At 52.5% G+C, this 12,695-nt stretch overlaps 3 protein-coding genes across 3 annotated transcripts; 1 reads left to right on the top strand and 2 right to left on the bottom strand.

The window, feature by feature from the left end:
- Positions 1–2,564: 2,564 nt before the first annotated feature.
- Positions 2,565–3,106, top strand: CkaCkLH20_07940 (uncharacterized protein; the record flags this gene model as incomplete). Its single annotated transcript, XM_038890656.1, has 2 exons — positions 2,565–3,006; positions 3,066–3,106. 2 exons carry the CDS (start codon positions 2,565–2,567, stop codon positions 3,104–3,106), a joined length of 483 nt encoding a protein of 160 aa, XP_038744264.1.
- A 2,890-nt stretch (positions 3,107–5,996) lies between these two features.
- Positions 5,997–7,942, bottom strand: CkaCkLH20_07939 (putative ankyrin repeat protein; the record flags this gene model as incomplete). Its single annotated transcript, XM_038890655.1, has 3 exons — positions 5,997–7,026; positions 7,117–7,631; positions 7,715–7,942. The coding sequence occupies 3 exons, from the start codon at positions 7,940–7,942 to the stop codon at positions 5,997–5,999; spliced, it is 1,773 nt and encodes a 590-aa protein (XP_038744263.1).
- A 1,365-nt stretch (positions 7,943–9,307) lies between these two features.
- Positions 9,308–11,770, bottom strand: CkaCkLH20_07938 (uncharacterized protein; the record flags this gene model as incomplete). Its single annotated transcript, XM_038890654.1, has 4 exons — positions 9,308–10,325; positions 10,382–10,960; positions 11,017–11,041; positions 11,107–11,770. 4 exons carry the CDS (start codon positions 11,768–11,770, stop codon positions 9,308–9,310), a joined length of 2,286 nt encoding a protein of 761 aa, XP_038744262.1.
- Between the last annotated feature and the right edge of the window lie 925 nt (positions 11,771–12,695).

The raw sequence follows: 12,695 nt of genomic DNA, 5'->3' as shown, positions 1-12,695 counted from the left end.
TCCCACAAGGCTCCGGGCTCCCTCAAAAAACGCGCCCCCCGTCGGGAGACTGGTCGAGGCTCGCGTCTTCTCGGTCATTTGGCCGGCGCTTCACTCACCCCCCGCCGATATCGCCATGGGTCGGCCGCCTCCAGACCCACAACTCTGCAGCGTCTCCGACCCTCGCCCGCGCGCCATAGGCCGTCTCGCGAGCCGTTCCTGCATCAAATAATCCATCTGCGCCGATGGTTTAGTGGTAAAATTCTCCGTTGCCATCCAGCAGCGTCGGGGAGCCGGGGGTTCGATTCCCCCTCGGCGCATTTCTTTTGTTCTGACGTCAATGATACCGGAAGACATGTGTTTTTGAGATTCGAACCTTCTGTGTCGTCTATGCGGCCCAAATATGGTTGACAATGCGTTGTCTTTTTGACTCCTATCACATATGTAAAGACACAGCCCGCAGATAATGTTGAACTGCAAGTCTGTGTCTAGACCTGTCAACTCGGCATACCCTGTTCGTTTTCAAAGACTCAAACCAACATGGCTGCTGTCTGTTATCACGCAAAGCACTAATAGCTTGTTCGGAGACCTCGCCTGTTTTAGTCTATGCAATGCCTGTCTCGTGGTTTCTGGCAACCGACAGAGCTAACGAAGCTCAACTTCTAGATCGCTTCCTTGCCCACACAAGGTGCAAGTCCTCATGTGGTCAAGCAGAGCCTCAAATTGAAAGAGCCTGGCTTCATGAGATTTGCATGTGCTGACGAGAGTCAAGTCGTCCAATAGAAATGGTTCAAGCCTTCATACGCCTTAGACAATTGATATATATAAGTACTGGGTCCCCTGGATTCCTGGGTGACCTGGTCGACACAGTAAGCTGGACAACTTCCGGTTGTTCTCCAATTCATGAGTATCTATTGATGTACATGAGGTGATGAGCCACAAGGTCTCGGATCATTGCTGTATTCCAAAGTGCATCTGACGCGCTCAATACGTCAAGCATTCGTTGCTCCTAGTCTGTGTTGACGTGTAAGTATTTGTTCAATATACCATCAAGGGCGAAACGTACAGCATCCGGATCCTGTCTCGTGACCTAAGAAAGGCAAACTTCTTAGTCCTCTAATCCCAGATCTCAGTTTTCAAGTGGATTTCTGAACGAAATATGACCAACAAGTACAGTTTCTAGCGAGTTACATGCGCAGAACAATGTTGTGTCTTAATATATGAAGTCATCAGTACTATAGGAACTATTCACCCGCAGCTCCGTCTCAGTCGATCGAATCGGCTACATTTTGATAGGTCTTTCTGTGATGATTTTGCTTGCAGACAACTACATCTTTCAAACTCGTCGAATTCAGACATCATCGGCAGGGGCTCTAATTATGTCTAAAAAACACCTGATATCCTGGTGTGAAAGTTCTCAAAGCTCGCTACGTCCTAGCCTTGCCCTTGCTAGTCTCCCTCGTTTTCAGACCGAAGCAACAGATCGGCGGCAGACAGCAAGATATAAAAACTGCCTCTTCTTCTTTGAAGAAAAGCGGATACTGTGATCAGGCTTCTTTTCTCGCTCTACAGTCCGATGGTGCTGGTTGTTGGGTGGTGGCGCAATTAGGTGTATCAGCGATCTGCTAATGAGAAGGAGACCAGATATGACTGGGAGTGAAGAACATCTGGCTGTAAACTTCCGAACCTGAATACGTGAGGGAAACTGACGGACAGCAGGGTTCTACATCAAGGATCAAGAAAGATATCATCAACCTCGTTTCTGATTAACGATTGCATCTCCAACCTACTTGAGCTCTTGCGCGAAGTTGGATTCTGGAACTCAAGGACCAAGGCATTCTCAACATCGATCACTTCGAGGCTCTCCTGACGCAGTAGGAAGTTTATCAACTCATGACGATATAGCCTCGCTCCGCAGACAAGCCCCGTTTCGTTGCGGCGATGCCCGGCGCGGCGGGTTTTTGTTTTCATCTTGGTAGCAAGGCGGCAGGCAGGGTATTGAAGCTACAAATAGAGGAGACGAGGCAGACTGTGCTCGGCAACTCCTCGTTGTACGACCCACGACACCAGGCATCCATGGCTTCAGCTTTCGACGTTCTCCGAGACCACTTACCTGATCTCTTCGTACGACTTGGCTCAGCCGCAGAGGTGATGCATTGTGGTAAGATGGGAACACGAAGTTGCCCGGGCTGTCGCTATCAGAACCGCTTACAACAATCTCACACCGAAATCTCGCATATCTCTGTCTTGTCACACTACAAGCTGTTAGGCCAAATAAGCATCATGGAGATGAAAACGCGTAGATGCTCTCAGACCTGCAGCTACACGAAAAGAATGAGGCATATGCTAAGAGCACATGTTGCACTAGAAGACGATCAACGGCGAGGCAGACTCTGATATTGTAGTGGTGACAAGTCAGAAGATATGGTAGCCTTGCGAACCAGTCCGCTTGTTCGATCCTCAAATCCGATGAAGTGCTTCGTGTACTTAAAGCTGAACTCGCGACTCCCATGAGAACTCCAGAAACACACCAGCTATCTACTTCATCAACACACAGCCTTCCATCAAAGCTCAAACTCACTACCATGAAGCTTCCCACCCTTTCTCTCCTATTTCTCTGCGGCTTCGTCGCTCTCTGCGTCGCCGCACCAGCACCAACCCCCTCCCCATCCCCACCTTCGACCGAAGCACTCTCAACCAATCTCACCACCACCACCACCACTTTGACCCCGAAGCGAGGCGAGAACAACTGCTCCCCAACCGGCCCCAAACACTGCAACTTCTTCATCAAAACCTGGATGCCCATCCTGTCCGCGGGCTTCCAGCACCGCTGGAAAGTATTCGACCATACCTGCAAGCAGATCGGCGGCGAAGACGCTCTCCGGGTCGACCGCTCCGACTTTTCCCTCACGAGCCAGCTCCCCTACACCATCGAGCTCCACCTCTCCGGCGGCTTCAAACCGAGCGGTCACATTCTCTATGCGGGGGAGAAGGTCGACTTGAAGAAGATGTACTGCGAGGATTGCGGTTCGTTCCCGCTCTCGGCGGCACGGTGCTGCAGGACCGCGTTCAAATGCCGTGTTTAGAGTCAGTCATGGACCGCATGGTGGTGTTCGGTTACAAATGAGACCGATGGGCGTTGTGGTAACATATATGATGTTGAATCAAGTGTCAGAGGTGGAGCTCAGAGTGAAAGTGTCGGAAGGAGAGGGTGAATAAGACAGTTGGAATCATATCTAAAGATCTGTAGGAAACTTGCAACAACATTCTGTTTAAGAAGTTCGAAATGCTAAGATAATAAGATTCGTTATACACAGTGTATACCACTGCCATACTCTTCTCTTCGAGGCAAGTACTGCGCTATATCAGAACAATACTGCGTATCACTCGTGATAGCACTGAAACATCATGTCTGACGTGTAAACCTGCGCAATCTCTGTCTGTAACCCTCGTCGTCGGCCACGTATTCAATTTTTCGAATTAGTCAAGACTGAAACATGGAAAATATTAGTCAACTGGACTTAGTTCGCCACAAGAATCGAGGAACATGAGACCAAAGCGCGTTGTCTTGGACTCGCGAAAACACAATGCGAGCACCAGCAGACGGAATAATATTATGAGTGAGGATCCTTCTAGTAAAACCACGACTATCAATCGTACGGTCGTCCCGCTCGCAATCGAGCACACTTATGCTTCTTTTGAACCAGAGGAGCATTCCATAAAGTACATTAACTAATTCCATCTTCACACAGGAAACCAATCACGGTAACACTAAAGGAATCTAGACGCAGGGTAAACCCCAGGGGCGTGATCAAACACGAATAATAGTCGTAACAACGTCGTTGAATTGGTGGTCAACCAAAGAAACCTCAATACCATCGTCTTCGGACACCATCGTCGGCCTCATATTCGTCCGCTGCAATCATTCTCGCACACCTTGAAGTATCGGAGCTTTGAATGATAGGAAAGACAGAAAATCTCATCTCGGAGCTAAAACCGCATTAAGGACACGTTAGTTGCCAGCCTCCAAAAAGAGTTATCCAGAGGTATTAATATACTTCACGAGGTAAGCCTTCCACTATTCTCACCTCCCACCAAGCTTTGGATATGCTTCTCTGTCAATCAATCCGTAAAAAACGACATGATTCAAGAACGCTTGAATACCTTGTAATCCTGACACCGGTCCAGTTGAGTTGAGCTCTCCACGGAAACACACTCTGTAGAATTTTCAAGCTCTCACTCATTTCATTCCAAGAACCGCCGTACTACCTACAACGCCCCAACTCACTCTCCACCTGCCCACAAGACGAGTAAGCAAACCTCCCCAGTCATCTTCAGAAGAGAGTCCGGAAGCGCAGCAAATGTGTCGTCGAAGCTTCCATTTGTGAAAGTGTCAGCGACCTTGAATCACTCCTATAACGACGGAATCAGCGACGGCATCGCGGTCCGTGACGGACATATTCGACCCGGGGAGTCGAGGCCGGAGCTCGCTCGTATATACACCAACCTTGGTCGTCAGTCTCGCCTGGGGTGTACGCCTTACACGAATATAGAAGGAAAACTTACTCATCCAACGCTTTCACCTCCCCTTATACATACACCTTAGGTGTAGAATATCCCCTCCCATCAACCCTGACAGCATCAACAGACCCTATGAGAGTAGCCGTACCCAAACAAACCCACTCCCCTCCATTGCGTGTTCTCAATCCTCCAGAGTCCCAAAGGGAGATATAGATACCCAGAAGTACAAAGACACCCAACAAAGCCTCGGAACCGCCCAAGCCCACACCAGCAAACCCCTAAGTCAAAACATCAAAGAAGCAGCTCCCGAAACCGTATCAACATGCGCAACAACCCCCAGCTCCTGCAAGCAGATCTGCTGCCACCGAATGGGATGTACCGTTCTCATCCGGAGCTGGAGTTACAAAGTGAACCCATTGCATTCAAATGTACCCCTTACATACGTCCCCCCGGACCCTATCAAGTCTCCATCCACAAGTTCAACAACGAAAATTCAGAATGGCAAGGACGCCGTCATGCATTGGCTTATGCTTGCTAGACGCGGAATTCGAGGGAATCAAGCGTTGATGCTCGCGAAATGGTCATATATGTAACAAGGAGGGCAAGTTCTTGAAAACCTACATTGAGGATAAAACCCTTTCACGAAATTGACGTGGACTTTGACGGGGTACCCAACAGCTGTCCGCTTCCGACAACAGGGATGAGCCACCTCTTTGTGACCTTTTCGAGGCGGTTTCGATTCCTCTACACGAGCCGGGAAGTAAGAGGTCCATCGCGGCCAGCCACATATTTCTTTAAACCATTCAGTCGTTGCCAAATCGCAATGCCTCATCTATCCCAAGACACAAAGATCATATAACCAACAAGAAAGAGGATAGATCCCAACTAGATGTAGGCAGCTAGCTCCTGGATGGAAACTAGCTGCTAACTCCAAGACGCAATGTCAACGCCGACTCGGTGGTTCTGATTCACGATGCTTGAGAGGTTGATAACGACATCCCGTCAACGGTCAATAGTGGTTGCTTCGCTTTGGAAACATGTCTTGACTACATGAGACCTGTAAACTACCTTACGGTCATGGTATGATTCATAAAGGGGCGGATTGAATCATATTCGCACTCGGGCAAGTCGACACCTCATCATTCGTGATATCGTTTTTATTATTAGTATTGTTACTGCTGTTCGTGTCGTTGGTGTCATTGGTGTTGTTGTCGTAGTCACTACCATCGTCGTCTTCGTCATTATTATTGTCGTTACTGTTACTGTTACTGTCGTCGTCGTCGTATTCGTCGTCTTCGACTGTCAAGGTATCTCGCCATATCACCATGCAAAGGTGGTCTACTTCAGCCCAAATTGCCCTGATATTGTTCGGGGCTACGATCTACCAATACACGTCCTTGGTGGGGGTAGTAAAAAGCCCCATGCTAAACGCCCGCAACCGTCATCATAATTCGTAATCCGCCGCCCACCCACGCTCACAAAAAGTACTCGTGGTCTCATGATCTCCGCCTCTCTCTAGAGTTGTCACCGGACCCGCCACCACCACCACCACGGGAGAAGGTGTTCCTAAGCCAGTTCAGGGGACCATGGCTGGACCCCGAGTCTTGGCTGTTGTTGCTATCTTGGTTTCTTTCCCAGTTACCGGAAGACGGACTACGCTGCCTAGCTCTGTCAGACTGATGCCGGCGAAGGCTGGAAGGCGAGTGCGAGTCCCGGCGAGAGCGGAAACTCGGCATGCGGTTTGACTCTGAGGGAGCAGGGCGCGGTGGATACTCCGATGGGTTTGCTCCTGTAGCTGCAGCTCCAGATCCGTACAAGAACGGTACATCCCATTCGGTGGCAGCAGATCTGTCAGGCCGCGTGGAGTCGGACGGAACTGGAGGGGGTCCGCCGAAGAACACTGGGCGGGCGGTGAAAGCCGGTGGGAAAGACGGCGGACCCCAATGTCCAGGGATGCCCGGCGGCGCATCGTCCCAGTGTGCGTGTGCGGGGGCTTGGTTGCTGCCAGATGAGCCTGGGGTGGCATCGCTGGCTGTGTTGTTGCCGGGAGTGCGGGCATTGCCGCTGTTGTTGTTGCTACTGGCCTCTTCGATAGGTGTGCGGCAGATAGGGCAGGTGTTGTGCTCCTTCAACCACATCACAACGCATTGGTCGTGGAACCAGTGCTTGCAGGGCAGCACTGTGGCATCGTCGCCCAGGTTGAAATCATCAATGCAGATCGTGCACTCCGCCTTGCCCTCGGGGCCTAGCATCTTCTCGTCGACCTTTTTGCGCTCCAACTTGCTGAGCGCGTCGTCGGTAGCCGGAGGTGCCGCATTTGACTGCGGGTTCTGCTCCATCAGAGTGGAGATGATCCGGTCCAAAGCTTCTTGGGTGTAGACGGCGTCGCCATGGGAGGCGTTCGCGGGGTTGAGCATGTTGAGAATTTCATGAAGAAGTGTAGGCGCTCCACCAGCCGGACGCTGCCCTTGACCAGCCGCGCCTGGGGACGGAGGGCCCGCTCCATTAAGAACGCTGCTAAAGATACTGGGAAGGTGATTAGCATTAGTCCTGATGGACACCATCGTAATTCGAGGCCCATCCGAAGGGTGACCGCGGGGGCTTTGGCGAACATACGATTGGAAGGGGTCGGTTCCGGGGCCGACAGGAGAGCGGGCGCCGCCTGGATGAATATGAATCGGCCCAGTAGCGATTGTGAAGCTCGTGGTACCCCCAGGGCCTCCTCTGTAGTAGGTGCGAACGTTGCCTTGACCTCCGAACAGGCCGCCGCCGCCGCCGAATCCAGCAGGGGGTCGAGTCTCGTCTGGCGGACGAGGAGGCATGCCCATCCCGAAGTCATTGACCATGTCGATGAATCGCCTAATAATTTGATCGCCGTCGCCCGGGTCGGGTGGCTGTCGAGTACTCGGATCGGGTGTCTGGCGAGTATTCGATTCCTGTCCGGGTCTCTGGTGGTCCCATATGGCGCGGTGCAAAAGAAAGCCACTAGGGCCACGGTGCAAGTGTTCCTCAATATCGGCCTCCTCGGGGTCGGAGTCGTCGTCCATGGGGTATCTGTGGCGTTGTGCGCCAGGCGTCTCGTGGAGAGAGGGGCCATCCTCGATCAGTCTGGGGTCATTGTCGGGCGAAACCTGTGAATATGTTATTAAATCATGCCTAAACGGAAGGGACCAGACGGGTTCCGCGAAACGGGAAGGACGGATCGGTAACGTACGATTTCTGTAATATCACTCTCGCACCGAGGGCAATGCAGACCGTGGTCCTCCTTCCACCACTCATGAGAACAGGCGTGACAGAAGACAACTTCCCGACCGGTCGTTGCGTCCAGGTGGCCGCCTCTGGTGGCGTAATCCATCTCCGCCTGGTTGCGCTGGTAGGCAGCTAGGGCAGTCAGTCCAAGGCCTACAGCGAGACCGGCGGCTCTCAGTGCTCGGAACGCCAGTCTGGATGATTTTGGGTGAGCGAAGTTGGGCGAGGCTGTTGGGCGATGTCGTGAGGCGGGCGCTTAAGCTATTGGCGAGGGACTGCCAAGCGCTCGTCTAATCGGATGAAAATGGGTGGCAAGTGAATGTCGTAGGAGGCAAATCTCCGCAACTGCTCCTGCCGTCGTGGGAGAGTGCTGCTGCTGGTGTAGGATGCAAGCTGGCGATGTCAGCCGGAAAAGCGAGAGAGGTCGTTATCGGCGGAGAGCGGATGGCACGGTACGTCGGTGGTACTGCGATGCAGGTAGGATCGGTGGAGGAAATGTGGAAATGGAAAGCCTGCGTTCAGTAATGTCAGAGCCAGCCTTTTGCGTCGGACAGGAGGCGCAGCCAATGAGGTGGAAATGGATATTCGCCCCAGGCTCGTCTTCGGCATATATTCGTCTCGCCCAGCAGCTTGCGTGGTGTGTTGGGGATGGTGGTGGTGGTGGTGTGTAGGACGTACCTCAGCTAAGCCATGCACTGGAGCTGCAGCATATCTCCAACTGCAACGAGAGCAAAGAGTGGTGTTGCTTGACGCGGGGAAGCTGTAGGTGATTGGAGAGAGCGAGATGAGAGAAGCAGAGGAGACGGGGGTTTGCTTGAGATGAAGGTGTGAGTCTTAGGAAGTTTGCCCAAGTTCCGAGCAAACAAAAAAATAAAAAGAGACACCGTCACGTTGGGTGAAAGGTGAGGTGAGCTGGTCGTCGGGGTTCAAAAGAGGAAGGCACGGATCAGGTACCTAAGCACGCTAGGGACGTGACGTTAGTGGTGGGGAGAGCATCATCGGTCGGCAGGGAACCAATTTCCCGTCTTAGTAATCTGCTTGAACCGCAGCCGCGGTGCTGAGAAGCGCTTTTATGCACCTCCACGTCTTTCCCCTTCCACCGGCTTCGGTGTGGCGGTGCGTCACCATTTCCATGGATTGGATCCCGTCACTTCGGTACTGCCACACCTCGCGATTGTCTCGTGCCAGCTAAACATCTTGACGCCACCAAATGTTTATGAATCACAGTTTGACCATCGTTTGTGGCTTTCACGTGCCACAGCAGGATACCGAATACGACGGCGACGGCGACGACGCCGCCAACAGCAACAACAATACTCATAACACCACAGCACTAACGACGACGACAACAGCAACACCAACAACACTGATAACATCAACGGCACCAACGGCACCAACGGCATTAACGATACCAACCGCGCTGACAACACCAACAATACTGACACTCGAGGATGTTGTCGTGCTCTGAACACCTTACTTCTACGTAGTGTAAAGAATGTGTGGCTACGCTTTCAGCGCCCAAAACAGCTCTGAGCCGTCTTGATCTTTCCCGACTGCCTCAAATTGAAGCCACCCGAGTTGGCGTCTTAGCCGGCGACACCTCGTCCATGAGCTTGATGATATCGAACATGCCCGCTCTCAACGCCAAGTCGCGACTGGTCTGTCCGCTCGTGTCTATCTTGTCCGGGTCGGCGCCCGCTTTAACCAAGAGCTTCGCAGCCTGCTCCTTGCGTCTCCAGAGTGCCACGAACAACGGCGGGGAAGAGTAGCGCCCTCCCCTCTTGTTCACGTCGACGTTGTGCTCCGGTCTGAGGATCAGCTCTAGGATCGAAGTCATGTTGAAAGACGCGGCGTAGTAGAGCGGTTGTGTGTTGTGGATGCTGTTGAGATCGACATCGCGCAGCAGGAATTGCACCCAGGCATCAAAGGGCCCGCCGTTTTTCAGCTTCTTCGTTTCGAAAAGGTCGAGAATGAGGTTCTCGTCCTCTTTCTCGAGAGGGAATCGCTCGGAGTGGATCGGCCACATGAAGGTCGCGTATCGAAGCAATGGGTAATTCCTGAAGCGTTCGTCAACCTGTGGCAGTGAGTGCACGGGACCACTGATGAAAGGATCGAGGTTGAGGTAAGTGAGGCATCTGCGCATGATTCTGCGATGGGCTTCGGCCGCGTCGAGGGCAAAGTCTGAGGCGGTGGAAGTACGGATCCAGTCCGACTGGAGGAAAGTCCGAATCGAGTCGTGGGCGAGAGTGACGACGCCTTTGCTGGCGTGAACTAGACCAAGACATATCTGGGGAACAACTGCTGGGTCGTTCAATCGGGAGTCGCCGTCGATATCGGTGTCGCCTTCCTCAATGACCACAGCTTCAGCGAGCTCGACCAAGCGGAGGGGCCGTAGAGAGAAGCACAGCCAAGTGAGGGCTTCTCGGGCGATATCCTTGTCTTGGCCCGGGATGCGGTTGAGGATTCCAGCGTATGTCTCGTTCAGGGTGGAAGGGATATCGCTAAGAACTCGCCGAATGTCTCGACCAGTGCGCAGTGTGCTGATCCGATCCATGCAAAGCTTTGCCCATCGGAATCTGTCCACGAAGTCAATGAGGTCATTTGCAGAGACGTCGTCCTGATGATAACTTACGTTCCACAAGCATCTGCTACAACTCTCGTCCGAATCTCCTCCTTGATCTTGGGACTAAGCACTTGGAAGCCGTGCTCAGTCGAGAATCGATGTTGGACGTACTTCTCAATGTCCAGGTCGACAGATCCCATGTTCATTTGCTTCACATATATTAACGGAGAGGCAAGAGCCGGCTCGCGTGTGCAAGTTAGCAAGACACGAAGATGTCTGTGCCTCTCGCAAAGATTTATCAGAGTCTTGAGGATGACGGCTTCATGGCTAGTTTCGTTCAAGGCGTCGATCATCAGATAGAAGACATCGTAAAGCTCGAGTGCCTTATCCATGAGATCATGGATGTTCCCAATGGACAGATTGTTCTGCGGTATCAACGAATTGCCCGATTGTCTGAGTGGTCGCACATATTGAAGAATCTCGGGCTTCGCTGTTCCTATTTGGGCCAGGATGGAACCAAAGACGTTTGGCACAGCTTGAGACGCAGCATCGTCCAAGGAGCAGCAGTGAAACCCGAGTCCGAGTTTGCTGAATTTTTCCGTGGTGTTGGACTCGATGTGCCCCTGCAGCTTCTCGACAAGGTGAGAGCTGTGAGAGGTGTCAGTAACAGGAACACAAGAGCGGGAGCTCCTTGGCATACTCACAAAAGCACCGTCTTTCCCGAACCCGCTGATTGCATTAGTCGAACGAATGCAATGTGCTGTACGGGTACGTGAATACGGAAACCAACTTACACCGGCCGGTAATCCAAAACACGGGCCATGCGGTCCGACTCCCGCTCTCCCACAGAGCGAACCGGCCGGCATGGATCCACTGCCCGCTTCCCGGCACTCGGTCGACTACCGAGTCGCGCAGCCTGGCTTCACTGTCAACGGGAGAGAGCCACTTCAACAGGCTGTCCGTCTCGGTGAGCATGCGATCAGTCTCTCGAGCCAGGACCTCTTCGTGGAGCATGGCTGTAAGCTTTTGCATTTCGTTCAAGACAGTGGAAGTGGAGTCGAGCGAATCTTTCATCAAGACCATGATGAACCATGTCTTGGCCCTCTCGGCGGCTGCTAGGTATTTCTCGACATCGCCCATGCGAAAAGGCCAGGCAAGGCTCTGGGCGGCGCGACCCAGCTTTGAGGTTTTGGGCTTCCCCAGCTTCTTCTGCATTGCATCCAGGTTCTCCTGGGTCATGGCGAGCACAGATTGGACACTGGTCTCGAGTGAAGCGTACAAGCCCGTTTCGGCCTGAAGATGAAAATGTTCCAGAGCGCCCTTGAGGGCTAGCAGCTCTTGAGTAAGCTTGCGGATGTCATCTTTGGCACCCTTCACGTTGGAAACGAAGGTACAGAGTCGCTCGACAACCTCAGTGATGCAGAGGGCAACCTCTATCACTGTTAGTGCCTCGGCCATGCTCCGCAGAGGAGGGCCGAACACAATCTAGGTACCTAGCATGAGAAGGGGTCAGTGATGGCCGTACTGCTTAGATAGCTGTGACGTCATTGCGTTACCCGTTGCCTGTGTGGGAAGATGAGACGATGGAATTGGGTGTTAATTCGGAGTCTGGAGGCTCAGAATCCCAAGCTTCGTCTCAAAAAGGCCCAGAGGCCTCCTGTGGTTGTCTAGGCACGGGCAAGTGTGGTGTAGGGATGTTGCGAACAAGACATTCAACGGGACGGGAGCCAGATGCAGAGGTCAACCAATTGTGCCGAATGAGCCTAAGTCGAGGGCTCGGCTTCGTGAATGGTGTTGGACTTTGAAGTTGGGTCAGGGTCGGGGTTGGTCCTGGTTAGCGGGGAGAGGATGGCAGAGATTCAGGTTGGCGTAAAGGTGGGGAAATTGCCCTTGTGGATTGAGTTGTGGGCTCCCATCGTGGGGTTTCCAGGTCCTGCCAAACGGCATCCATGGCTGTTGTGGCACGTGCATGGAGTCCTCGCACGATGCCTGCTTCAGTCTTCATGTCAGTCATGTTTCCATAATCCACATTCACACTTGCCCATGCCATCAAACATGGATTTTGGGACACAACGCGGGCGGCCGTAGAGAATGATTCCATCATGAACTGTGATTGGATGGGGTAGTCTGATCATGGTGGTCGGAAGGCGGCAAAAAAGGTTGAATATGTCAAGTTGATTAGACGCCGAGACTCCGAGCCTCTCAGTTGAGACGACAAAACATCTGGAGGGTGATGTTTTGCGACTTGATTGAGAGATGAGTTGAAGAGGCAACCAGAATTCTCATTACGCCTATACTTACAACGCTACGGAGACTGTTATAAACACATCTCTCTCCTTCTCCGTGCCGCGGATTCAACCATCACATCATCACTTTCTAGGTC

The sequence above is a fragment of the Colletotrichum karsti genome, assembly GCF_011947395.1.
Source record: "Colletotrichum karsti strain CkLH20 chromosome Unknown Scaffold25, whole genome shotgun sequence".
In the NCBI taxonomy this organism is placed as follows: Eukaryota; Fungi; Ascomycota; class Sordariomycetes; order Glomerellales; family Glomerellaceae; genus Colletotrichum; species Colletotrichum karsti.
This window is presented reverse-complemented; position numbering and strand designations above follow the sequence as displayed.